Source organism: Lissotriton helveticus, chromosome 11 (genome assembly GCF_964261635.1).
Source record: "Lissotriton helveticus chromosome 11, aLisHel1.1, whole genome shotgun sequence".
Taxonomy (NCBI): domain Eukaryota; kingdom Metazoa; phylum Chordata; class Amphibia; order Caudata; family Salamandridae; genus Lissotriton; species Lissotriton helveticus.
Window position 1 is genome coordinate 220864946 of NC_136072.1, and position 27544 is coordinate 220892489.

At 47.5% G+C, this 27544-nt stretch overlaps 1 protein-coding gene across 1 annotated transcript in view; it reads right to left on the reverse strand.

Moving 5' to 3' along the window:
* The window catches only part of GMPS (guanosine monophosphate synthase), a 515861-nt gene that overhangs the window by 67440 nt on the left and 420877 nt on the right, over positions 1–27544 (reverse strand). Inside the window, exon 15 of the mRNA XM_078667712.1 lies at positions 3392–3564. Within this exon, the coding sequence (XP_078523838.1) occupies positions 3392–3564 (173 nt within the window). The remainder of the gene's footprint in view (positions 1–3391; positions 3565–27544) is intronic.

Below are 27544 nucleotides of genomic sequence, written 5' to 3' on the forward strand. Positions count from 1 at the left end.
GGGCACTTTCCTACAATGGAACATCGACTAACCTCTCAAATGAGGGAGTTGACTCCGCCGATGTTCAAAAAGCCTTCAATACAATAGATTGGGAGTGTCCATACAAAGTTCTGCGAAAAATGGGATTCCGTGTGAAGATACTGAACTGGCCCCAAATGTTGCACGTTGCCTCCATGTCCGGAGTCAAGACATGGAAAGAGATATCGGAGCCCCCGCTGACACAAAAGGACAAAACAAAGATGCTCCCTATCGCCCTTGTTATTAGATGTGGGTCTTGAGCACTTAGCCCAATATATGAGGCAAGCTGACAGGCAATCTGGAATGAACATAAATCAGTACACCCACATCATATCTTTATATAGCAACACCTGGTTGAAAGCAGGGTTGCCACCTATGCTTGCACACCTAGAGCTGTTCAGGAATGCTTCTGATCTAGCGGCTAATACAACCAAAATGTGTGTTTCACTCACTGATCAGGGGACACATGGCATTGCCCAGACCAACACGTATGCCACAGCCTTGAACCGCAAAATTTTTAATACCTTGGGGTACAGGTGGTTAGAGTACTGGTAGATGTAATAGCCAGTAATCTCAATAGGTCTCTAGCCATGGCTGGAACGTCAATAACCTTTAGGAAAAAACTACTGTTACCGGTATTGGAACATGTGGCACTCACCAAAATACACTCTTGCCGTGCATGCTATATTGCGATTATATATTACTGAAACTCACTAGAACTTTTGTACTGCAGTATTTAACACCCTATTGATCGAGTTAATTTGGGAACCAGGAAGACACAAAGCAGTATTGGACAAGAAATATTTACAAATTGCCACGGGTAGTATAGACGGACCTGATTTTGAGATCTATTTCTAGCTGCACACCTCCTAGATAAAGTACACAAAAATTGATGGAGTGCTTGAATTAATCTCAGCCACTGGGAAATTACTCAGGCTGCATCCCAGCTCATCGTTATTTTGCACACCATGCCACCTCACTTTGGGCCCAGCTATATTTCAAACAGTCTTGCCACTGCTCAAATGGAAACAATTCATCATGAACTGCAAAGCTAGGTCCTCCCAGACCCAAAACAAAATAACCCAGGGCTGCTTTCTCCCATGTTATTGGCCCATCAGCCGGGTATAGCTTGGTTCCAGCGACAGTGTGCACGGGAACCACGTCTGGGCATACCCGTCACATTTAGGGCGACAAAATAAGTACACAAAAAATGAGAAGTGGAATGCTGCAATTAATCTCAGCCACTGGCAATTACTCTGGGGTGCATGCCAGTCCATAGTTATTTGGCACACCATGCCACCTCGTTGGGGCCCAGCTATATGCACATCAGTCTACACCCTGCTCCAATAGGAAAGGTCCCCACCGAGACAAGGAAGACGGTCACCCAGGCCCTCGTCACCAGCCATCTGGACTACGGCAACGCCCTCTACGCCGGAACTACCGCCAAACTCCAGAAGAGACTGCAGCGGATCCAGAACGCCTCAGCACGACTCATCCTGGACATCCCCCGTCGCAACCACATCTCCAGACACCTGAAAGACCTGCACTGGCTCCCGGTCAACAAGAGAATCACCTTCCGCCTCCTCACCCACGCACACAAAGCCCTACACAACGAAGGCCCAGGATACCTCAACAACCGCCTCAACTTCTACGCTCCCAAACGCCAACTTCGATCGACCGGCCACGCCCTCGCCACCGTCCCCCGCATCCGAAGAGCCACCACAGGGGGAAGGTCCTTCTCCTACCTCGCCGCCAAGACCTGGAACTCCCTCCCGACCCACCTCCGCCTGACCCAGGACCACCTCGCCTTCAGGAAGCAGCTCAAGACCTGGCTGTTCGAGCAGTAGCGGACCCCCCCCCCCCCCTAGCGCCTCGAGACCCTCCGGGTGAGTAGTGCGCTATATAAATGCTTTGATTGATTGATTGAGCCCAAGGTGCCAACCCAAAGCCAATATATCTCAACAAAGAAATGCAGACTTTAGAGGAGAGTGACCTTTTGAAATTTATCTTGGGTTGATTCCAAATACAATATACTATCCTTGTATGATCATTTTGGCATATACGTCTAGCAACAAAACATCCAAGTCAGGAAGCTAGCACTGGCAGAAGGTGTGGCGGTCTAAGTTGATGTGCCTTCTTTACAAACTGACAGAATACCACTGAATCACTGCTGCCTGCACCCTATTCTAATACAGTGATAATAGTTTGAGATGAAAAGAGATTTATGGCTGTAGTACTATTTGTTTCGAGGATGTGCAGGGGTGAAATAAGTGCAAATGTTCAGAAGTAGCTCCTACTGACAGAGCAACAACGCTTGAGTCCCATCTTTTAACATGTAATAGAACTAAAAGGTGACTGAGTTTGCATAACTGAATACAGAACACTATGAAATTATTGAAGTTATTTCTACCACCTTCTAGTGAATGGGCTGGAAAAGGCACTGGCAGCCTAAACAAAAGGCTGTTGAAAGTAAATATATATTTCCATTGTAGATCCGTATATTTCACATGGGGGGCATTTGGAAAGTCGTTACCCTCTTGCTTACACTAATAGAGACATTCTTCTTCTGTATATCCACACAAGCCCCCTTGCAGTAGGAAGACACCCCTCCAGACCCACCTACCCTTTCTGGAGCTAAAGTGTGCCGGAGGATGTAATGCTCAGGTGACCGTTCCATCGCCCACCCCCTGCCTCTTGTGCCCCCTGGCCCGCAAGTTTTTCATTCCACCTGTGCACTAATTTGCTGATCAGTGTCGTGCCCCTCCTCTGTTACCTCCTCTACCCTGACGTTCTCCCCATTCTCTCGCCTCCGCTACTAGCTGATGGAGGTTTCATTTATCTTTTCCTACCGGGCTAATTCCATTATAGCAGGGCACCCAAGAAAACGAAGTTTGGTTGTTACACAATGCGAATTGCAAGCAGCTAAATGTTCCACCAATCAAACCGAGCCATTGTACCTTCACTCTGTTAGTGAAAAATGTCTGACTAGGTTTGCCATTTTCTCCACCGATTGACACACAACCAAAACCTAAAGCTCCTTGTATTCTTTACCAATGCTTTATAGTGGCTGTCGGACATTGTTTGAGCCCCCTTATATTACACAAGCAAAATCTCAATAACAATTGTTTAAAAATTATAAATATATATATATATACATATATATATTTCTTTTCAGTACTGCATAAGAGGTTGAGTATTAATCCGATGGGCCAGAAAGTTTTTACTGAAACGCAAACCCACACAAATCAAATAGTTAATCATCAAGGTAGAAAACTGTAATGAAACAAATGCAGATGAATAGACTTAACTGTGACATATATGACAGCAACAGCTTTAGCAAAGGCTTTTTTTTTTAAATCACAAAAAAAGATACCTCTTCGGGAATCTCAATTCCTGGAGTTGCTGGTACACCAGTCATAAAGTCACTTGTGATAAAGGTTCGTATCACCACAGATCTTTGACAGGAAGGCTGTTTTTGTAACGTATCCCGATCAAAATGTAAGGGTGTCAAAATCACTGGCATCTGACTGATTTTGCCTACATAACCTTCAAAAATAAAATGCAGCATATTAGGCAATGATTTCAAAAGACAAGGCTTTACATTTTATTTTAGAGGAAGAAGAGAAGATAACTATTGTAAATTTGTGTTTCTGCACATCAATTACTCTACGTGCTGTTGAAAAATGTGGTTAGAAGTAGAAGGAACCATCTATGAGAACGTCTAACGGACTCAATTTTTCAATGCAAATTGTTCAAGCATTGATATCTGCAGCTTCTAAAAGAATACACGACCCAGAGCAACGGAAAAGAATATTTTTGTTGACAGTTCAAATCTTTATTAACAAGCACAAACCTGTCCACATTCAAAAACATGTGCATCAGGTTGATGAATGCACTGTGGAAGTCTGAATAACTTAGTAGGATCACCTTTAAAAGAAATGGTTACTTACTTTTATCCCATCGCAGTGATCTTCATTGAAGTCATGTACATTAGAATAATTACTTACTGCATGCAGGGACCCCATAACACTTAAACCATACAGTTAAATCATAAATCTGGTGCAAAACCAGTGTAATTAATGCTATGTAGCACTTTCCAAAGCCTATTCTGGCTGATTTTCTCCCTGGAACTAAAATTATTCCAAGCTCAACTCTTGTATAAAAAAATGCTCTGCAGTATCGGACCTTAAAATTGCAGCCAAAGTTGTGAACAATTAAGGAAAAAGAAAAAGGTCTGACAGACTTCATACTAGCAGCGTCAAAGAAAAAAAAACGACAGCCTATGCTTTTAGGAAGTCCAAAGTTTTCCAATCCCAGGAGTCTTTCAACTGGCAATTGTTCTCATAGTCCAATGTTTTTGAAAGAGAAGTAGAGTCTAATATTAAACTGATCTTACAATCTTTATCCAACCTTGTCAAGATACCTGCTGGGTCGTAAGTAACCATTTCTTCGAAATCTAAGATCTTCCTTAACAGCCTAACAAGTTACTTACCTTCGGTAACGCCTGATCATGTAGAGACTCGTATTTGGCAGAAGATTCATTACCTTAGAATTCTCTCCAGATGTCAGACTGCATCTGGAAATTTTTCCTGAGCAGTTCCCCACGCGCTGGTAGGTGGCCTCATTCAGCTCCACACAGCAGACATGCCAGAAGTGACATGTGCAGTACCTTTTTAGGTGCCACTAGCGCAATTATGTCAGTTTTCTTTTGCAACTTTCCACGACAGGAGCACAAAACCACGAAGAACACTCACCACAGGTGTGTAAAACTAGGGTCCTGAAAGAGGAAAGCCCTGTCCCTAGATATCTGTCTGCACAGCAGAGGGAGAAGGGCGGGTCAACAAGAATCTGCGGCTAGAGTTTCCACCAGATAAGGCAGGTAACTTTCATCTGATAGTGGCTTCTACCAGCAGATTCCTTACCTTAGGTTACATATCCAAGCAATACCTCCCAGACATGTGTCTGCGAAACAGTTTAACACCAAAAAGTCCTGCTGGACCAAACGGGCCAAGTGGGAGTCCTTACGAACTTGACTGTCCAGGCAGTAGTGCTTGGTGAACAAGCTACTGATCTTCGGTAACAATATGTCTTTTAGAGACAGATTAGTTATAGATTCCTTACCTTGTGAGTTTCCGTGTCTGTCGTTGGCGTAGTGGTCGCCTGGATGACGTCGCAGCAGCTACTTAAACGCCGCCCTCGCGCTCTGATGTCAGTTCTTATACACGACATTCGAAGCCAGAAGCGCAGAGCCATGCAAGGCACTGACCACTGGTGTACAAAACAAGGGCCCTGAAAGGAAGTCCTTAACCCTAGAAGTCAGTTTGCAGAACAGGGAGTATGGGTGGGGAGGTAAGGAATCTATAACTAATCTAGGTCTCTTACAGATATATTGTTACCAAAGGTAAGTAACTTGTTCATCTGAGAAAGACAATTAGTCATAGATTCCTACCTTGTGAATAGATACCCCAGCAATACCAACCCCGGAGGTGGGTCTGCGTACCAAGTTCACACCAGAAAGTCCTGGAGAACAGAACGGCCAAAGCCATCTCTCCGGACTTGGCTGTCCAGGCAGTAGGGTTTTGTGAACGTGTGCAGAGATGCCCCTGTAGCCTGACAGATGTCATTGAGGGGGACTCCCTGTACCAAAGCAGTGTTAGTTGACTTCACCCTAGTGGAATGGGCGCGCAGTACCAATGGAGGCTCTTTCTTTCCCAAAGAGTAGCAAGCTTTTATGCACAAAACAACCGATCTGGAGATGGTCCTTTTGTGCACGGCCTGACCTTTTTTGGCACTCACGTAATCAACCAAGAGCTGGTCGTCCACACGGAATTGCTTGGTGCGAGTTTTGGATTCCGACAGTGGAGCCTCTCTTCCTCCTTACAAAGATGCGGACGTGGAAAAAAGGAAGGCAGTGATGGTTTGACCAATGTGTTAAGAAGTAGCCACCTTATGAAGAAAGGAAGGTCTGGTTCTTAGGACGACCTTGTCCAGATGAACAGCCAAAAAGGGAGGCTTTGAAGAAAGAGCTTGGAGCTCACTCACCCTGCGAGCAGAGGTAATGGCAACCAGAAAGGCAGTCTTTAAAGTAAGAAGTCTGAGAGGACAGTTAAGTAGCGACTCAAAGGGAGCGCACATAAAGTAAATAAGAACCACTGAGGTATTACGAAGGGAACAGGTGGAAAAAGATGACCTTAACATGCATTTAAGGAAGCGATTTACAACAGGTGACTTGAAAAGAGAAGGCTGATCAGGAAGCCTAAGAAAGGCTGACATGGCTGAGAGGTAGTCCTTTGGAGTGCCTAGAGCAGAGCCCTACAGGGCCAAAGACAGGAGGCCCAAGAAAACCTCAGAAAGAAGGGCAGAAAGGGAATCCACAGCCTTTGGTGTGCACCATGCCACAAATTTTTTCCACCTGCATGCATATACCGTCCTATTGGAGGGACGTCTGGCTGCCAAAATAACATGACCACTTCGGGAGGAAGGTCGAAGAATGTCAACTGTCGCCGCTCAATCTCCACGCAAGGAGGTGGAGACTGGACATGATCCGATGGAGGACTGTCCCCAGCTGCTGCAACAGAAGATCCTCCCGAAGAGGCAGACGGATCGGAGGATCTATGGCCATGTGTAACAGCTCGGGATACCAGACACTTCATGCACAATCCAGAGCCACAGGGATGACTTGGGCCCGGGCACGCTTGATATTCTTCAGCACTCTGGGCAGAAGTGGTATAGGCGGATAGGTGCACAGAAGACCGCAACTCCACTCGGAATGAAAAGAGTTGCCTAGCGAGTGCCGTCTTGGAAATTCTAACGCGCAGAATTGCTGACATTGCACGTTCTCTTCGGTGGCGAATATATCTAACCAAGGCTCTCCCCACTGCTCGGTGCTCCAGAAGGTTGATGTGGAGCCCGGACTCCGCCAAGGACCAGATGCCTCTGATCTCCGCCGCTCCCATGTGGCCACCCCACCCCAGAAGTGATGCGTCCGGGACCACTGTGTAATCTGGTTGGGGAAGGGAGAGGGATCTGCAGTTGACCCAATCCTGGTTCGTTAGCCACCACTGCAATTGTCTTGCAATGCCCTCCAAGATGTGAACGCAATGGGACACATTCCCCTGAGGCTTTGCCCACTGGAACTTCAGGTCCCACTGCAGAGCCCACATATGCCACCTGGCATGAGCTACCAGCAGGATGCAGGAGGCCATGAGGCCCAGCAGGGTCAGGGTCATTCTGACTGAAACCCGGGATAGAGGCTGAAAGATCGGAATCATTGCTCGAATATCCCAGACTCGCTGCTCGGGAGGATAAACCCGAAACTGTGTCGTGTTCAGAACCAGTCCGATGAAAAGGAGAGGGAGTCAGCTGTGACTTCGGCACGTTTATAGTGAACTCCAGCAAGTGCAGGAGGTCCACCGTAGTCTGGAGGTGGGAGACAACTGCCTGGGGCGAGTCCGCCTTCAACAGCCAGTCATCTCGAAAGGGAGGGAGTAGCCCCTATGGACTATTTGCAACACCCACCTGTCGGACGTGATGGGTCACCAGTGCGGGAGGAGATGGCGAATCCTGCCACCCACTGGCGATTGGTGGCCCTGAAAGGTCGGACTAGGAGGGTTTGGAGGCTGCTTCAGAGGGGGCGGTGGTGGACTGGCCCGCTCGCTGGCCGCCAGACCCAGGGCGGTGAGTTCTACGTCCCCGACCGTGCAGGGGCTGAACAGCTTGTGCCGGCCTGTGGCTCTGGGAGGAACATGGCAGGGCACCCCTTCCATAGCCACGAAAGGGGCAAAAAGCAGAATGAGCTGAACGGGTGGTGGAGAGGCCCAAGAACTTGGCCATAGCCAGAGAGTCCTTGAAGCGCTCTAGCGTGCTGTTTGCTTTGTCGCCGAACAGGCGACGGTCATCAAAGGGCATGTCCATGAGGGTAGCCTGGAAATCCCCCGAAAAATCAGTCGACCTCAGCCAGGCGTAGCATCGAAGGGCCACCAACGTTGAAATCGTCCTGCCTAGCGTGTCGGCGGTGTCCAGTCCACATCATATGGTAAACTTGGCTGTGTCTCTCCCCTTGGTGACTGCACAAGAGAGCACAGCCCGGGCCTTCTCCCAAGCTCTAGGAAGAGAACTAATTCCCAAGATGGTCCAGCTTTTTGGATTCCCTAGCGGGTGGTGAGTAGGGAATGCACCTTTGGACGTTGAGACTTGAACCACCAAGCTCTCAGGGGTGGGATGTTGGGGAGAGGAAAGAGGAGTCGCCTGGAGCAAGGCGTCGGGCAATCATCCTATCCACAGGAACCCCTGTGTTGGGCCTGGACCTGGCGCCCAAAAGTATGTCAGTTAGGGCTTCACAGGGGCTGCAAAGAGCTCTCTGCCGGTTGAAGCACCTCTGTCAGGAGGTTAGTCCTGCCTGCCACCGTAGGTAGCTCGTGGTTGAGCGCCTCGGTCGCCCTACGCAACACCATTGCGTAAGACGCTCCCTCCTCCGTAGCCAGGGTAGAAGAAGACAGCAGGCCAAGGTCTCGGGAGGTGTCCAGACCACTGGCTTCCCCCAACTCCTCTATCTAGTCCGGATCATACTCCAACTTGTCAATTAAAGGGTCTCCAAACCTCTCCCAGTCCTCCTCACCCTCCTCTGGTTGCCAATCTGGCCTGAAAGGAACACCAGGGTATAACAGGGGTACAAAGGTACCCATCGGCACCGGATCCGGCGTCGGTCCGGCTCCGTGTCCACATCGGGGTGGAGCCCTCAGTTGACGCTGGCTGGGGATGTGGTGCCAGTGGAATCGGCACTGATCTGGATCAGGCCTGGATGCAAGGGGACCCTGCAGTGCCGGGGCCACCGGCGTCGAAGGCCTAGGGCCCCCAGCCGAGTCCATGAGGCCCAAAGGCGCGCCAGCAGAGTCGGGCTGCCCAAAGATAGCATGCATCACTTCAGAAAAGCTTCAAAGCTGGGCAGGGGTTGCTCCAGGTCCCGGAAAAAGGAGGGAACCTCCGAGTCGACCCTTCGGGCTCCGCATGCGTAGCCGTGGGAGGGGCACCACCCGAATCCCTCGTTGCATTGGCCGACTGACGGGGAGAAGTCGAAGAGTGCTGATGCTTCTTCAACTTCTTGTGCTTCGACTTACCTGAGGAGTGTGAATACTTTGAGGACGAGTGGTGGTGGTGGCTCCACGACTGAACCCTGGACCTCCTGCGCGACTGGGACCTCGAGCGGAGCGTACTGCCGGGCCTCGAGAAGCTTTCGGGCTCTCGCAAAGACTTCGGATTCATGGTACGGCAGCCGCAACACGACTTGGGATCGTGGTCGTATTCAAGGCACCACAGGCACGCACGGAGCGGATCCGTCACCGACATCAGTTTTTGACAGGAACCGCAAGCCTTGAAACCGGGCATCCCTAATGTGCACCAGGAGTCGATAGGCTCAAAAACGGTGTCGACAGAAGACGCAAAAAAGTCAGTCAAAAAGCGACTGGAGGTACCGCTCTCTCCGGATCTGCGTTGACTGGCGCGGAAAAATGAAGAACTGACGTTGGTGCGCGAGGGCTGCCGCGACGTCATCCTGGCGACCACGACACCAATGACGAACGTGGAGCCGACCGATGCCACCTTTCGACGTGCAGTGGGTACTGCGAACGAAAAATTCTCCGGATCCAGTCTGACGCCTCAGGGTAATTCACAAGGTAAGAAATCAATAACTAATTGTCTCTCTCAGATAAACATGTGCAGAGATGCCCACATTGCTGTCTGGCAGATGTCCAGGGCCGGGACACCACACGCTAACACAATGGTCACAGCCTTTGATTTGGTGGAATGAGCACGGAAACCCTCGGGGTTGCTTCTTGGCCAATGCACAGCAGATTAAAATGCAACGCAAGACCCATCAGAAGATGATCAGCATTAAAAATGAACTGTTATTGTGGTCATCTCTACATTTCCTAGAGAGCGTTACCTTGTGACAGGCTGTCCCAAGCACCGGTGGGGACGATTAAGTGCTGGTTCCGAGCACCAGAAATCACTGGCTCAAATTAAGCACTGCTCAAAGGGAGTGCACATTAAGAAAGCAAGAACCAAGCTAACCATGCCTTTGAGGCATAATAAAGGAAGCTGGTGAAAATATATGTTGTAAACATTTTTTACGGAACCTATTTACAATAGGGGATTTGAAGAGAAAGGCAGAACTGGCATCTGCAGAAATATATCACTTTAAAAGGGCTGAATGCAGGCTTACTTTAAAGGGTTACTTATTTGCCATCTCTGCTTTTCTGTGGTTGCCAGATCACAAATTTATTCTAATTGCCGGCGTATACCATCTTGGTGGAGCGACGCCAAGCTACCAAGATAACATCACAGATTCGGGTGGAACGTTGAAAGATGTCAACTGTCGCCGCTCAATCTTCACGCATGAAGGTGGGGGGGTTGAAAGGTACGCGTGGAGACAGAAGATCCCCCTGAAGGGGAAGCCTGATCAGAGGACTCATGGCCATGCTCAAATGCTCGGGATACCAAACTCTAAGTCCAGTCCGGAGTCACAGGATGACTTGGGCCTGGTTGTTCCTGATCTTCTTGAGAACTTTGGTTAGGAGTGGTATGGGCTGGTATGGGCAGAAAGGTGTCCAGGAGTTCTGAACTGAAGTGCGCAAAACTGTTCTTGGCAGTGGCGAAAAGCCAATGCTGAAAGAGACCTCGCACCAGGGACCTGCCATGACTTTTCAGCCATGTCCAGAGGAGCAGGGCCTCTTGACAAAGGGTCTACCTTCATCCATACTGCATTCCCTTCAGATTGAGGGTGTGAGTGTTTGGATGCGAAGTTTTAGCATTTTCCGTTCCTGGCAGTGGCAAAGAGAACGATTGTCGCAGTACCCCAACATTGGAAGCATTGATAAAGCAACGGAGTGAGTTTTTCCCACTCGTAAACTTGTTATTGCGTCCTGCTTAGCAAATCAGCAAGGGAGTTCTACTCCCCTGGGATGTACTGCGCTGGGAGGTTCAATTTTGTGACTATTTGCCCATTTCCGTATGTTTTGCGCTAACTGTGACAGTTGTATGGAATGGGTTCCTCCTGGTTTCTGAATGTAGCACAGGGCTGTCATATTGTCTGTTCGTAGGATATTTTTTCCTGCGATGTGGAGTATGAACACTTTGAGAGCCATTTGTATGGCAGACAGTTCTAACATGTTGATGTGTAATGTCTGTTGTGTCGACCAGTGTCCCTGATCCACAATATCCTCCATATGAGCACCCCATCCTATGAGTGATGCATCTGTTGTGATTGTGAAATGCAGGATTGGGAACTTGAAGGCTCTCCCCTTTAATATGTTCTTGGTGTTCCACCATTGTAGGGCCTGATGGACTGAAGGCTGAAACCCACACGAGATCATCGATGTTGCCCTCCCTGTGTGACCATTGTATGGCAAGCACTCTTGTACAGGTCTTATATATAGTCTTGCATGATGGACTATTGTTATGCAAGACACAATCATAACTAGAAGTCTCATTACTGTTCTGACTAGTAGGTAATGGTGCAGCTGAAAAAGATCCTGGTGGATCTGGAGATTGAGAATCTTTTGTGGATTGTGGCATGTTGTCTCCAAGATTGAATTCAGCATGGCTCCGGGATAAGGTTGTTTTTGGAGCAGATGTAGATGGGATATTGTAGCATTGATTGTAAATCCCAATCAGGGGCGTAACACAGCCCCGCAACCCCTGCAGTTGGGGGCGGGGTGAGCTGCAAGGGGCCCCCTCTGCACAGTACTTGGGCCTGAGAAATCCAGATTAAATCCGGAGCGGGCCCCTCTGCGTACTGTGCAGGGGGGGCCCTCAACTTTCGTTACGCCACTGATCCCAATCTGTGCAATAGAACGGTTGTATTTTGAGTGTCTTTTAGGCATTTTGGTTTGCTGGGATTCTTGATCAGCCAATCGTCTAACTAGGAAAATACATGTTTATTTTCCCTTCTTAGCTTTGCTGCTTCTACTGCTAAGCATTTTGTAAATACTCTTGGGGCTGTTGTTACACCGAATGGTAGTACTTTGAATTGATAATGATGTCCACTTACCACAGGTACTTGCGATGTGCTGGGTGTATTGGGATGTGAAAGTATGCACCTTTCAGTTCTAATGCATTCATGAAGTCGCCTTCTTGAAGCAATGATTTTACATCTTAAAGTGTTACCATGTGAAAGTGTTCTAATAGTATCTATTGGTTTAGTGGCCATAAGTCTAGTATGGGACATAGCGACCCTTCCTTTTTTGGTTTTAGAAAGTACAATGAATATACTCCTTTGTTGCGATGTTTGAATGGGACAGGTTCTAAGACCACTTTCTGTAGTAATGCTTTTACTTCTTCCTTTAGCAGGTGTAGATGCTGTGGATTTAGTATGTCTTCGTAGTGGGATATTTGGCGGTAATTGTGTTAATTCTAGGCAATATCCCTGCCAGTAACCATTAGTCTGATGTGATGTCTGGCCACAATTGATGGAACTGTTGTAGCCTTCTAGTGTTTTGTGATCAGGTAGAGGTGTTGGGAGGTCACGGTTTGGTTATAGAGGCACCTCTTCTGCTATTTTTGCAACCACCTCTATAGTACCCTCGACTTGCTTGTTGTTGGTACGGTTGTTGCCTCTGTTAGGTAGTGTTTTCTGTGTTACGACTTTCGGAGGACCCTCTCCCTTGATAACACCGAAAGGACTGTTGCTTTTGTGGTGTGACTTGAAAAGCACCCACTGATTTTGCAGTATCTGTATCTTTATTTAGTTTCTCTAACTGCGCATCCATTTCTGGGCCAAATAGAGGTTTCCCACCTTTTGGAATGTTTAGAATGTGCTGGTGCACCTCAGTCTTAAACCCAGATATACGTAGCCACGCATTTCTGTGCAGCATTATTGAACTGCTGAAGCCTCTTGCAGCAGTGTCCGCTCTATCTAATGCACATCTAATGGTAGCGTTTGAAATTTGCCTGCCCTCATTCACTTACTCTACTCCTCGTCTTTTATATTCCTCTGGGAGATGTTGCATCAGTTCCTGCATCTCATCCCATGTTGTTCTATTATAGCAAAATAGCAATCCGCTTACTAGCCTTATCAGGAGGTGGTGCATCTCCAAAGCCCTGAGATGCAGCCCTTTTTCTAGCAGTTGTAACCACTAGGCTGTCAGCTGATGGGCAGCCCCTTACATATATTGGGTCTGTTGGTGACGGTTCTTTCTTTCTTTCGATGCGTGGCATAAGTACCCTTCATTTTACCGGGCCTGTAAATAGGTCTTTGGAGACCTGCAAGACAGAGTCAATTCTATTGCCCTGTGCGTTCTTTGAGCAATAGTGTTTCTACCAAAAAATCTATTTCTTACTCCGTAGTGTGCATAGGATGTTTGTGGTATTCTGCAGACCTCTGGATAACACTATGATAGGATGACGTGTCATCTGGCGGTGCCGCTTTTAATGGGCCTGGTGGTGTGATTTCAGCATCAGGTAGAACCACATCATAATTAAGGCTCCTTGTTTTCCGTTTTTAATAATTTTTACAGATAAATACAGACAGAAAAACATTTATTTTCCTTTCTGTATTTATTTTTAACTGCGGATAAAAATGGAAATTGGGTTGTTTTTGAGTGATTAGAAATACAGTCACTCATGACTGCCAGGCTGATAGCTGTACAGATTGACGTGCAAGGGGATTAAAAAAATAAAGGAATTTTGGTAAAGAGCCTTACACAGCAGTAGATTTGCACAACAATGATACTAAAATTTGCATGTGTTCTTATAAGTGCATATGCATATTTCGCCATCTAAGTCTGTGTACATCATTGACACCTGTCAGGTGTTCAGAACAGTGTACATTAACTGGTTAGATTCATGTAGAAATATACACATTTCAGCTTCATTTTTTCACAAAACCTCAAATAAATATGAATACAGGTAAAATTAACAAAAACCAAATATGGATAAATACAGACGGAAATGACAAAAATATAAATACCATAAAACCGGGAGCCCTAATCATAATCATCCCATGGATCTGGGCTGTGCGGTTGATTTCTTTGAGAATCATCAGCTTAATTATCCTGCTGAGGTATATCCCCCTCCTCTTCCTGTGTTGGTGAAGGTAATCTTGGTTCTGACGATTGCGTTTGTGGTTGTCTAAATGAAATGGGGCTTGTGGCCCTAAGTCCAGTGGCCATTTCTTTTGGTGGAGGCTGGAGGCTCTCTAGGTCTTGTGCCTGCCTTTTTGAAGAGTCTTTGTGGTTTTGTTGCAGACATGTATGCAGTCCTTCAAACACATTACCCTGTTCCTCATGTATGTCTTGTTCTTCCGTATTGCCGGTGGTATGGCTGGGACAGGTGCATCTTACTTTATTGTCAAAGAAACATGCCTTTTCTTCGATATTGAAGTTTGCCCATGTTCCTCCTTCCTTGGAATTAATGCGTTATTGGAGTCCGAATGGCTCGAGCCCGAGCAATTCCTCAGATCCAATGTCTTGTGTGCAGCGGAAACACGTTATTTTTTGTCGGTTCCGAAGCATTCTTCATTGCAGATTTATGCTTTGGTGTGGTGTTGGAGCCATCCCCATGTTTTGGCCTTGTCGCCCGACTGGAATCAAGAACGTTCTTGTCCCTTCTCGGCTCCAAGGCATGCTCGCAGTGTCGACTTGAGCCCAAGGGGTGTGGAACACTGTGGAGTGAAGGGGGAGGTGTGTGCAAGATTCTCTCAGGATGTGGGGGGATGGGGGTAGTCAATATTACTCACGGTTCTGGGCATCATCTTTATTTTTAGTCCCAACCCCAATACCATAGTCTTCGGTGTGGCATCCTCCGTGTGCATTAGGGTCCCTTCATCACCACTGGACTCCCCTGAGGAGACATAGTTGGGGCTTGCAATGACTACGCCACATTTGTGTTGCTGTATTGATGATTATCTTTTCTCCGCTCTGCGATTTGTCGTGGGAGAACTCCGCCTCAGCCGCCATTTCCATTTTGTGCGATAGGCACCAATCTCTTCTATTCCGCAGCGTCTTTTATTTTTACTTTTTTTAACAGATTGCATGGCGCGCACTCTTGTTCTTTGTGCCGAGGTGATAAGCACAAGTTACACACTTGATGCACGTCTGAGTGAGGATATTTCGTCCCGCACCAAGGGTACCTACAACATAGACTTTCACGGCTGGAGTTGATGCCGATTGTTGGATACTCTACTCCAAATCATGTTGGTTATTATTTTTCTCCGTAGACCGTGTAGCAGTCAAAACCTTAAGACCTCTGGTGCAGTCCATCCGAGCACAATGGTGGAAAAAAACGATCTAAAAAAAGAACCGTTGAACACGTGCAATGCCTCGAGGAGGAGGAGATGCGACGCTGACCATAAATGAATCACGAAAACAGAAAAACAACTTGCAGAGTTCAGGCCCAACACTAGTTGCATAGCATGTGTATCTGCAGTTCAATACATGCCAATAGACAATTTACAATATGTCAATTGCTTTAACCTTGCATTAAAACGCTTGTAAAAGCATGTGAACAGACAACATGCCACATTCATAGTAAAACAACTTCGGATTTAAGACAGCTGCCTGCATCTTTATTCTAATAGCCTCAAGCTGCAAACCCAATTCAAAGATGACAGCAGCATTCTGAAAGTATTTAATTATTTGAATTATTGTATTTGGACATGAAGATCTTCAGGATCTTAGTTATAGCATTAGTTCATCAATGAGCAGCTTTAGGGCAACAAGTCAGGTCGAGCAAGATCAAATCATCTGTATAAATCCCTAACAAGAGATCATTTTATATATGTTTTCTGGAAAGCTCTTACACACAAATGTGAGTCTTCCAGATACAAAGTGGAGGGGCTGGTTCTAGTGCACAGCCTTGTAACAGACCACGGTTTGTCATTACCCGGTCTATGCCAGCACCGTTATTGCCTAAATTAACTTCAGTAGCCTTGCATCAATGCCATATCACATTCAGTTTAGCTAAACTAAAATAAAAGAAATGCACTGAAATGCATCTGATAGAAAAGAACGCATAATAAAAGTATTAAATTAATATGATGCACCCTGAATTTAGTATAAAGTGTTTAATGGAGAAGGTATGCTTTGAAAAGGAGGACACAAAAATATTACAGATACAGAAATTAATGACAAGTTGAAATTATTATGGGACATGTTTAAATGAATACTATGGTAAAAATAAAATCTTAGTTCAAGTTAATGAGCAAGTTACTTACCTTGGGTAACAATATATCTGTAAGAGACATATATTAGTTATAGATTCCTTTTCTTAGAATAATCCCCAGGCATCAGAGTGGATCAGGAGAAATGTTTTCATAGCAGTACCCTTATGCGTCGGTAGGTGGCGTCGGTCAACTCCGCGTCAGTCGTTGGTGTCATGGTATCTGGGATGACGTTGCGTTGTCTACTTAGACGCCACCGCTGTGCGCTGATGTCAGTTCTGACACGATTTTCCATGCGAGAAGCACAGAGCCATGCCAGACACTGACCACTGGTGCACAAAACTAGGGCCCTGTAAGGGAGTCCCTATCCCTAGAAGTCAGTTCGCAGAATGTGGAGGACAGGTGGGTTGTAAGCAATCTATAACTAATATATGTCTCTTACAGATATATCGTTACCGAAGGTAAGTAACTTGTTCATCTGAAAGAGACTATTAGTTATAGATTCCTTACTTAGAATAGATACCCCAGCAATACCAACCCCGGAGGTGGGCCTGTGAACCAAGATCACACCAGAAAGTCCTGGTGAACAGAACGGCCGAAAAAGCGGTCTCTCCGGACTTGGCTGTCCAGGCAGTAATGCTGTGTAAAAGTGTGGAAGGATGCCCACGTGGCAGCCTGGCAGATATCAAGTAAGGGAACTCCACGTCCCAAAGCAGTAGTGGCCACCGTCACCCTGTTAGAGTGGGCGCGCAGTCCTACTGGAGGTCCCTTTTTCGCCAAAGAATAGCAGATTTTGATGCATGGGATAATTCATTTATAGATGGTACGTTTGTGCACTGCCCGACCCTTCTTGGCATCCACATAACACACGAAAAGTTTATCTTCCACCCGGAATTCTTTAGTGCGGTCAAGGTAGAAAGATAGTGCAGGTTTGAGGTCCAGACGGTGGAGTCTCTGCTCCTGATTGGAAGGATGCGGAAAGAAGGTGGGCAATGTGAAGGACTGACCTATGTGGAAAGGGGTAACCTCTTTGGGCAGAAAAGAAGGCCTAGTACGGAGGACACATTTGTCCGGATAGACAGAAAGAAAATGAGGCTTTGAAGTTAAGGCCTGAAGCTCACTCACCCCTGCAAGCAGAGGAGATGGCAAGCAAGAAAGCAGTTTTCAAAGTAAGGCGACAAAGACAACAATTATGTAGTGGCTCAAAGGGAGCACACATAAGATAACTGAGAACAAGGTTCAAGTCCTGCTGGGGCATTACGAAGGGAGAAGGAGGGAAGAGATGAGTAATGCCCTTCAGAAATTGGTTATCAATAGGGGACATAAAAAAAGAAGGCTGATCAGGAAGGCGAAGAAAAGCCGAAATGGGCGAAAGATAGCGTTAAAGAGTACCCAGAGCAGAGCCATGCTTGGCAAAAGAAAGAACAAAGAGGAGAACCTCTGAAAGAGAGGCCGATGGGGATCCACAGCATTTGCTGTGCACCATGCCACAAATTTGTTCCATCTACAGGCGTATACCGTTTTAGTGGAGGGACGCCTGGCTGCCAAGATTACATTACAGACTTCGGGAGGAAGGTTGAAAGCGGTCAGCTGTCGCCGCTCAATCTCCATGCAAGGAGGTAGAGGCTGGACAGGTTCGGGTGGAGGACCGTCCTCTTCTGCTGCGACAGAAGATTCTCCCAAAGAGGTAGTCTCATTGGAGGATCAATGGCCATGCTCAAGAGCTCTGGGTACCAGACTCTTCATGCCGAGTCCAGAGCCACAAGACTGACTTGGGCCCAGTCAAGCTTGATCTCTTTCAGCACTCTGGGTAGAAGTGGTACAGGCGGAAAGGCGTACAGGAGGTCGCAACAACACTCGCAACGAAAAGCGTTGCCTAGCGAGTACCGCCTTGGAAATTCCAACACGCAGAAATGCTGACATTGAGCGTTCTCTTCGGTGGTGAATAGATCTAACAAAGGCTCTCCCCACTGCTGAAAGAAACCTAGCACCACCTCCGAGTGAAGGCGGCATTCGTGATCCATCATGCACCGACGGCTTAGTTAGTTCGCCCTGGCATTCAGGGAACCTGCTAGGTGTTGCACGACCAGAGATATGCCCTTATGTTCTAGCCATGTCCAAAGGCGAAGAGCCTCTTGACAGAGGGTCCACGACCCCACCCGCCCTCTTTGTTGCAGTACCACATGGCAGTGGTGTTGTCCGTGAATACCTGCACTACTCTTCCCTTGATAGAAGGAAGGAATGCCTTCGGTGCAAGACAAATCGCCTGGAGCTCTATAAGGTTGATGTGGAGCCCAGACTCCGCCGGAGACCAGAGGCCTCTAATCTCCGCCTATGCCATGTGGCCGCCCCATCCCAGGAGTGACGCATCCGTCACTACTGTGGAGTTGGATTGGGGAAGGGAGAGGGATCTGCCGTTGACCCAATCATGGTTCGTGAGCCACCACTGCAACGGACTAGCAGCCCCCCAAGACAACATTGGAAAGATTGCGCTGATGCTGCGCCCACTGGAACTTCAGGTCCCACTGCAGAGCCCGTATATGCCATCTGGCATGATCTACCAGCAGGAGGGGGCACTGGTGAACTGACCTGCACTCTGGCCCCCAGACCCACAGTGCTGGTCCCACGTCCCTGCAGAGGCTGGACAGCTTGCTCAGGCCTGCTGGGTGGAACGTGGTGGGGCACCCCTTCCGTAGCCATTAAAGGGGCGAAAGGAAGACTGGACAGGACGAGAAGTGGCAGCGAGGCCCAAGGATCGGCTGTAGCCCTAGAATTCTTAAGGCGCTCGAGCGCATTGTCTGCCTTATCGCCAAACAGGTGATGGCCATCAAAAGGCATGTCCAAAAGTCGTTTGGACATCCCTAGAGAAGCCAGTGAATCTCAGCCAGGCGTAGTGCAACAGGGCTACTGACGTAGAAATCGTTCTACCCAGCGAGTCACCGGTGTCCAGTCCTCATCGGATGGCGAACTTTGCTGCGTCTATGCCCTCTGCGACTGCACAGGAGAGTACGTCCCGGCCTCCTCCGGGCACTGTGGCAGTACATGCACAACCGTGTCCCACACAGAGTGGGTGTAACAGCCCAAGAGATATGAGGTGTTCACCGACCGCAGTCCTAACTCGCAGAAGAAAACATCTTCTTTCCAAGATGGTCCAGCTTCTTGGATTCCCTATTTGGAGGAGCAGTAGGGAATGAGCCTTTGGAGGTAGAGGCCTGTTCTACCAAGCTCTCGGGGTATGGTGTTGGTGAGGGCTTCATTGAAAGGTAGCAGGGGCTCTGAAGAGGCCGCTGCCGGCTAAAGCACCTCAGTCAGGAGGTTAGTCCTGACTGCTGCCATAGGAAGCTCAAGGCCCAAGGCCCCAGCTGTCCTACGCAACACCACAGCATAGGATGCTCCCTCCTCCGTGGCCATGGTAGGGGGGAGACAGCATGCAAGGTCTGGAGAGGTATCAAAACCACTGGCATCACCCAACTCCTCATGCCAGTCCGGCTCCTCAGGTTGGTCAGTTAGAGGATCACCAGACCCCTCCCAGTCTTCCTCTGTCTGCCAGTCAGGGCGACCGGAAACGCCAGGAATGAACAGTGGGACAAAAGTACCCTCCGGCGCCGGTAGCAGCGTCAGTCCGGCGCTGTGTCCATATTGGGGGTGAGGCTAGGGTGGACGCTGGTAGGGGGCGCAACCGGCGCCGTCACTAGAATCGCCACCTGGGAAGGTAGCGTGAGGTCAACCGGCACCCATCCGGATCCAGGCCTAGATCCATGGTGGCCTTGTGGTGCCAGCCTCGAAGGCCTAGGGCCCCAGCCGAGTTTGTGGAGCCCGAAGGCATGCCTGTGGAGTCGGGCTGCCCAAAAGTGCTGTGCAGCGCTTCGTAGAACTGACGAAGCTGGGCAGGGGACGCTTTGGCTCCGGGAAAGGGAGGGAAGCGCAGAGCCATCCAGCGGGCTCTGAAGAAGCCAGAGAGCGACGGCGCTTTGGGTTCTGCGGCGCGTCTGACGACAGATGGGGAAGAAGGCAAAGTGCGATGGTGCGGCTTCGCCTTCTTCTTGTGCTTCGACTTACCTGAGGAGTGGGAAGACTTCGATGACGAATGGTGATGGCTCCGCGACCGGCCCCGCGACCTTCCCCTCGACCGGGAACTTGAGCGGCGCGGAGCAGACTGCCGGGCCTCCAAAATCTTCTGGGACCGCTCCCGCAAAGACTTTGGATTCAGGACCCGGCAGTCGGAGCACGACTTCGGGCCGTGGTCGCGCTCCAGGCACCAAAGGCGCGGATCGGTCACCGACATAAACTTGTGACATTCCTCGTGCACCAGGAGTCGAGAGACTCAAAAAAGATGTTGACAAAAAAAATCGAAAAAGAGTTCGTCAAAAGTGACTAAGGGCACTGCTCTCTCCATATCTGCGCTGGCTGGCGCAGAAAAGGAAGAATTGACATCAGATCGCTGGGGTGGCATCTAAGTAGACACCACAACATCATCCCGGCAACCATGATGCCAGAGTCGACCAATGCCACCTGCCGACATGCAAGGTCACTGCTACGAAACACTTTCTCCGGATCCAGTCTGACGCCAGGGGGTAATTCCCAGGTAAGGAATCTATAACTAATAGTCTCTTTCAGAAATGGCATGTTTATATGAAGATTGCCTACATTTAAATGGATATCATACACACTGAAAACAGTATGAGGGAATCCAATCAATGCAACATGTCTTGAAATGAATAAGATGCTTTGAAATTAAAATTACATGGACAAAGCAATATGACACACTAAAATTACCACAGGCCCTGAAAAGTATACGGAAAATCTTGTGATGAATGGACCATCGTGAAAGTCACCACTTCAGTCACCACCATCAGTATTGAAAGTCACCCACGGTGTTAAATTTATGTTTAGCAGAATTAATATTTTAAGGTCCAATGTCTTTCGAAATGAAAAAGCATTAGCAAAATAGGTAAAATACATGTAACTAGGAGTCTAAAGACAACTGTTAACATGTATTAACATTAATACATATGCAAAAAAAAAAAACATTTTACATGTCAAATTTGTTTAAAAAAGTAATAAATGACGGACATTTTTCTAAATGTAAATGCGTATCATTGCATATCTATTAAGATGTTGTTCCTGAAGGAAACCAATGTTGATGTTCTAATTTCAGTTTATGTTGGAAACAATAGGCCTGACAATGCAGTTAAATGTGTTGCAGAGACCTAATAACTAGGTATGCAACTGCAGAAGCATTAGATACAAAACCAAGCAACAATATGAGTTTGCAGCTCAGAGACCGCGATAAAACGTGTGAATATCTTGTCCACATGATCCATCTCCACAAGAACGGATATCATGTAAATGTAAATGTATTGCGACTTATATAGCGCACGTATCACCCGAAGGTATCAAGGCGCTTGCTTAGGGAACCCGTCCTGGTATTCCCCTGTGAGATACCCCGGCAGGGTATCCACAAGGTGAAAGCCAGGCATCCCGCCGCGAGGGGCCGTAGTGGAGATTAAGCAAGCTATTGCCCAGAGTCGCAGAGTGTGACCCCATGAGTCGAGTAGGCACCGGAGTGAGAATTGTCGAGTCCGTTGAATTTTGAGCCCGAGACCCGCCGAGGTGGGGAATCGAACCCTGGTCCACGGCCGATCTCAGCTTCCGGGTCTGCCGCCTCTAACCACTGAGCCACGCTTCTCATTGCATTTTCCATCATCCATTTGCACGAGAAGCGACATCAATCCCCGACTTCTCTCCACCTCAAATCTATTTCTCTCACACTTCAAATTAGACCACCGCCTTTCATCTCAGTTACATGCCTCCTGTGCAGAACAAGGACTTTACTGATGAATTGTCGGGATTTCTTGCCACCTTATCCATCTGACATGTCCACGTCACCCTCCTGGGTGAATTCCACCTTCCAGACAACACAAGGTGGGGAAAAAAAAGAAAATATACAGGAGAAGACCTCCTCAACATCATACACCAACTCAATATGGTACAACATGTCACATGACAAAAAAACTCAAAAGTTCACATCCTCAACCTTGTCTTTTGCACATCATCAACAATCCAATGGAAACTACCTATAACCCTGCATTGGATTGACATATTTGCCATGCCCATCTCCCTTTTTAGCACCCTACCAACATGCAAAGGTCAACCCAAACGAGAAGATGAAACCTTCAGACTCCTCAAATACTTATTCCAAGATTATCTAAAACTTACATTCACTTCTACCCCATCAACTCCACGTCCGACGCCAATATGTGAACATGCCCCCTCAAAAAAAAGCCAAAGCAGCCATCACCTGATATTCATAAGACCTTGCTGACAAACCATCTTTCCTCAGACAGGAATAAAAGCAATGGAGAAATACAGAAGTCCTGATGATACTTAAGACCTGGAGTGCAACACGCAGCTCATTGCATCAGCCAAAACAAAGTCTTATACCAAAACCATCAAAACCACTGTCATACAGATTATGTCTAACTCTTGTTCTTCATCAACGCTCTCTGCACACGCTCTCTCGCCCCAACTCACCGTTGTCAATGTCTCCCTTAATCAAGGAAAATTTACACACATCTCAAGACACTCCTTAAGAAACCTTCACTGTACCCAGATGACCTCACCAACTACCGGTCCTTCAGTCACCTATCATTTATCTGAAATATAATTGAAAAAGCAGTATAGGTTTAACTCGACGATCACACCAGTGGTAACCATCTTCTGTACACCTACAAGTCTAGTTTCAGATCATAGCAAACACAAGCAGATGATGGAAAAAGCGCTGAAACTTTTCAGACACTCACCTCCATTCACTATTAGATCTGGGTTAAATCCATCATCGTTCTTTAGCTCACTTTGCGACCCCAATTCAGATCCCAGCCATATGCAAATCAGTCTTGCCCCTGCTCCTCATGGGAACAATCCAGCCCAAACTGCCAAGCCAAGTCTTCCCTGGACCAAAAACAAGTATCCTGGGACCGGTTTTGGGGTAACACCCCATATCAGCCAGACTAACTTGAATCCAGTGGCAAAGTGAGCAAGGGACCCACTCCAGGCCATACCCTGCCAACTTAGGGTGAACAAAGCATTCCATCCATCAATTGTTTCTTTTGCATGTGTCGCCCTAAGTGGGAGGGGTATGCCCAGATGTGGGTCCTGTGCTCACTGCACAACTGGAATCAAGCTAGCACACAAGGTGATCAGCAATCCAAAGTGCCTGTATTACAGGGAACGCAGGGGAGCAGAGTTTGGGCAGTGTGGCGGCCGGAGAGTCAATGAGTAGGGAGCGAGATGCGGCCGCTGAGGCAAGACGGCAGCCGCAAATCTCGATATAGGTGTAAGCGGGAGCACATCGGGCTGCAACTGCATTGTGCCACCAGGCCTTGAGGGTAAAACTTGGACCTTTTTATAAAATTATCATTAGACACCACAGGGTCTGTTATAGACTGCTCCCTCGTGTTACTACCAGTTACCAAGGTTGTTTAATTGCTACAAAATGGTAGGATAACGTGCTTTCTTGCCATTCTTTTTCTTTCTGCACATCTATAGAGCGGGGCCTCATTGCCTGAGCGAGCGCCAGGAGAGGTGAGGTCTGATCCTAAGAGATTTCTGGGTGAGTTAAATAGTTATACCAAATGGATAACAATTCAGTATGCTGATATTATACAGTAGTTACAGCATGCAGTTAAGGGGTTATTCACATGTTTTCACAGTGGCATTCAATATATTGTGTCTGTATATGTATACATGTTATTTTACAGGAAAATAATTATATTACAGAGACGTCATTTCCAGAATCTGGAATTTTACAAATGGTAGGTGCATCTCTGATTATTTACTTATTTTTGTTCACTTGTTTTTGCAGTAGTGTTATATAAATTTGGTCCTGAAGAAAGCCACTGGTCTACCTACCATCCTCGCATGGCTGAAACATGTCGACCTCCCTAATCATCACAAGATAGTTATTATCTATTCATACTATCTAACACTATTTTTCAATCTTAACATTACGATGACCCCCTAATAAATTTGTTCTTGGGCATCATAATAGTTATTTTTAGCTTCACTTTTTATGTCCTTGCACATTTTCAACACTGCAAATTATTTTCAGTACCACTCATCTTTATTTTGGCTGTTTCACATCACTGGTGGATCCAGACTAGGTTGTCTCACGATAACAATTAGCGAGACACCTAGAATAGATACCAGTTTTTCTACTAATTCACAGATGATGATGCTCCGCCATTGGGTGGTCTGATGGGTTTTCTTTCTCCACTCTTACAGATCATAGAAAGACATACATAAGACACCTTCCATGCCACTTTAGTTTTCTTTTTAGCCTCATACTACTAGACAACTAGTATCCATGTTTGTTATTAGTACAGTTGGTTTGGGGGATAGGATACTAGCCGGTCGGCAATCTCACTTCCCCTTGGACCCTTTGTTAGAGTTTATGTTTATAAGTAAAACTTGGACTCCCTACTGCAGGACGCCTTGGAGACGAACGCACCCTGCAGCTGGGTCCGTGGGAAGAAACAGCCGGAGGAGTGGGCCCGACGGCGACCAGCCAACCTGATGATATGGCCCGCAGTGCGTGGTTTGAGCGGATAGGTCAAGTCTCACTAGCGAAAGCAGATACACCAGCGGGATGGGGCATAATGAGACCCCTGAGCAGTCAGACCTAGAAGATTAGCCATAGCACCAGTACAGCAGGCTGAAGATGCCTGACCTTAAGATGGCGGCTTTTTACCAGTAAGATAGAAGGTATCTTCCAGAATACGAACACCTGATAGGGAGCCAGAGGGTACAGGGCAACAGTGGATTCGCCTGACCTGGACTTGAGCCCCTCTATAGTGAGAGTTCAGATGGCAACTAGTGGAGCGGAGGTCGACGGAGGCGGTGAGGTGGTAGATGCCCACGAAGCCAGCAGTGACAGTGGTGGTGAAGAGGGGCCACTGTACACATGGAGGAATACCACAAGTACTGAAATTCAACCCCCAGTGTGACAGGAAGAACTACTTCAGAAGCAACAACTGGAGAAAAGCAGGGGCCCTCCATTGAAACATAGCAAGTTTCACCTGCAGGGTTTAAAGGAGGAGGAGGGTCGTCCAAGGAACAGGAAACTATAGCAATCACCAGGAAAATACCCATGAGGAGAAGGGAGACCACCCATATGCCCCCGAAAAAAGGAAACAGAGTGTCCAGCTACTTCAACCCAACAGAGAAAAAAGATACAAACACGAAACCAGACACAGAAGGAGATATGCACCTCACCAAGGAAGATTTGCTCACCTCCCTCACGGATTTCAAAACAGAACTCCCCACCGAATTGAAATCCGACAGGGCCGCCTCCCTGGAGCAACTTAAAGCGGACCTCTCTGACCACATGGCTTCCTTGCAATGAGATGTAGACTCCGTGGGAATTAGGGTCCTCGTGTGGAATCCAAGACCCAAGAACTTCAAAAAAGTGCCTCAGATACCAGGGAATCGCTGCAAGAACTCCGCTCCCAATTGCAAGCGGTTCTGCTGAAAGGGAAAGATCTCGAAAACGGATCCCCAAGGGACAACATACGAATCCGAGACCTATAAGAAGGAGCAGATGGTCCAGATCTGGAGGCTTAAGTGCTGGATCCAAGACACACGAAAATAAAAAAAATCGAGAGAGTGCAGAGGGTTGGACAGCCAACACCCGGCAATGACAGGCGCACGAGAGACGCCCTGGTCAAACTACATTCCTTCAAGGTCAAGGAGGCAATCATGCTGGAAGCACGGAAAAAAGGCAACATGAGCTTCCAAAACTACTCTTGCTCCCTATACCACGGCCTAGCGCAGGCCGTCCTCCAGCGGCACGTGCAATTCAGGCCAGTAACTGAAAAACTGACAACATTTGTTATAGATGGACTTACCCTTTTGGCCTGTGGTTCGAACTCAACAATAAAACGAGGCACGTCACAGATTTAAAGGAAGCGATGGACCTTCTTGGGCTTACCCCGCTGAAGCCAGAGACGAACAGTGCTCAAACAACTAGACCCGGTACAGGCGCAATTCAGGACAATCCCTGACGGACGCAACGGAGAGACCACAACACGAAAAACTAGCAGGGATATGGTCATATGCTTTGCGGAATGGGCACACTGTGCACATTGGTGAGTTTGGGCCGACTTTATATCTTAGAAGGGGGAGGGTATGGCTCAGGACTTATAACGGGAATCCCAGCACTGAGGTTATCTCTATGGAGGCCCACACCTCCCAGAAAGAGGTAACTTTGAGATCACACCTTGTGAAAGTACAGAGACAGAAAAAGCGCAATACTGTGGTGGCGGGCACTGGACCGAACGCCCCTCACAATAATTGGTACCTACTTAACAAAGAGGGGGGTCAAAGGACCCCTTTACTTTTGTGGATAATGTTTTCGCAATACTTGTTTGTTTGTTTTTCTCAGTTTGTTCTTTCTTCTCTTTTGTCTTTCTCAGTGGGGGGTAGGAGAGACAGGTTCAAAGATCAAAAGGGACGGGGGATGGCATACCTTGGGACGAGGGAACAAACACACATTCTGGAGGGGTGGAGCAGAGAAAGGGAGGGCACTTCACTTTCAGGCGGCTATTACATTTCAGCCGGAAGGAGTGAAATCCAACAAGGAGTAGTCCTAGTGAAGGGTAGACTAAATGGGAAATTGTGCACATTTGCAGCAACATATGCCCCAAACACTGGCCAACCCTCATTTTTGGATAATTTCTTGAATCTGGTGGGAGGATTTGCGGAAGGCCCGATTATTATGCTGGAACACTTCAACCTCACATGGCACCCGAAATTAGATAGCTCACAAGCACAGCAATCTCACAAGGGCAGCTTTCCGAGAAAAATAAAAAATAAAATACACAACTTCGGACTAAGGGACACTTGGTGACTAACACACCCTACTACAAATGATTTCTATTTTTACTACCACGTGCACCGCACTTACTCCAGCTTTGATTCTATTTTCATAAGTCAGGAATTGCTGGGCACTGTACAGAAAGTTAAGATCCACTCCGCCACGATGGTTCTTCCCTGCATCTAGTACACGGGTCAGGCTCCTCAGGGACGAGTTGAGAGGGACAATTAGAGATTTTTTTCAGCTTAATCATCCGGAAGATACTTTACCCCTAAATACATGGGATTCCTTTAAGGCAGTACTGCGAGGCAAGTTTATAGAACTTAACTCTAGATTAAACAAACAAAGAGTTAAAGAACGCCCTGACCTGGAGACAGCCCTAAAAGCAGCAGAGCAGGTACACAAACGCCGACACAGGAAATGCACAGGAAATGAATGGCTCTAAAAGGGAAACTCACTGATATACACACAAATAGAGCAGAACTCACACTCCTCCGTTT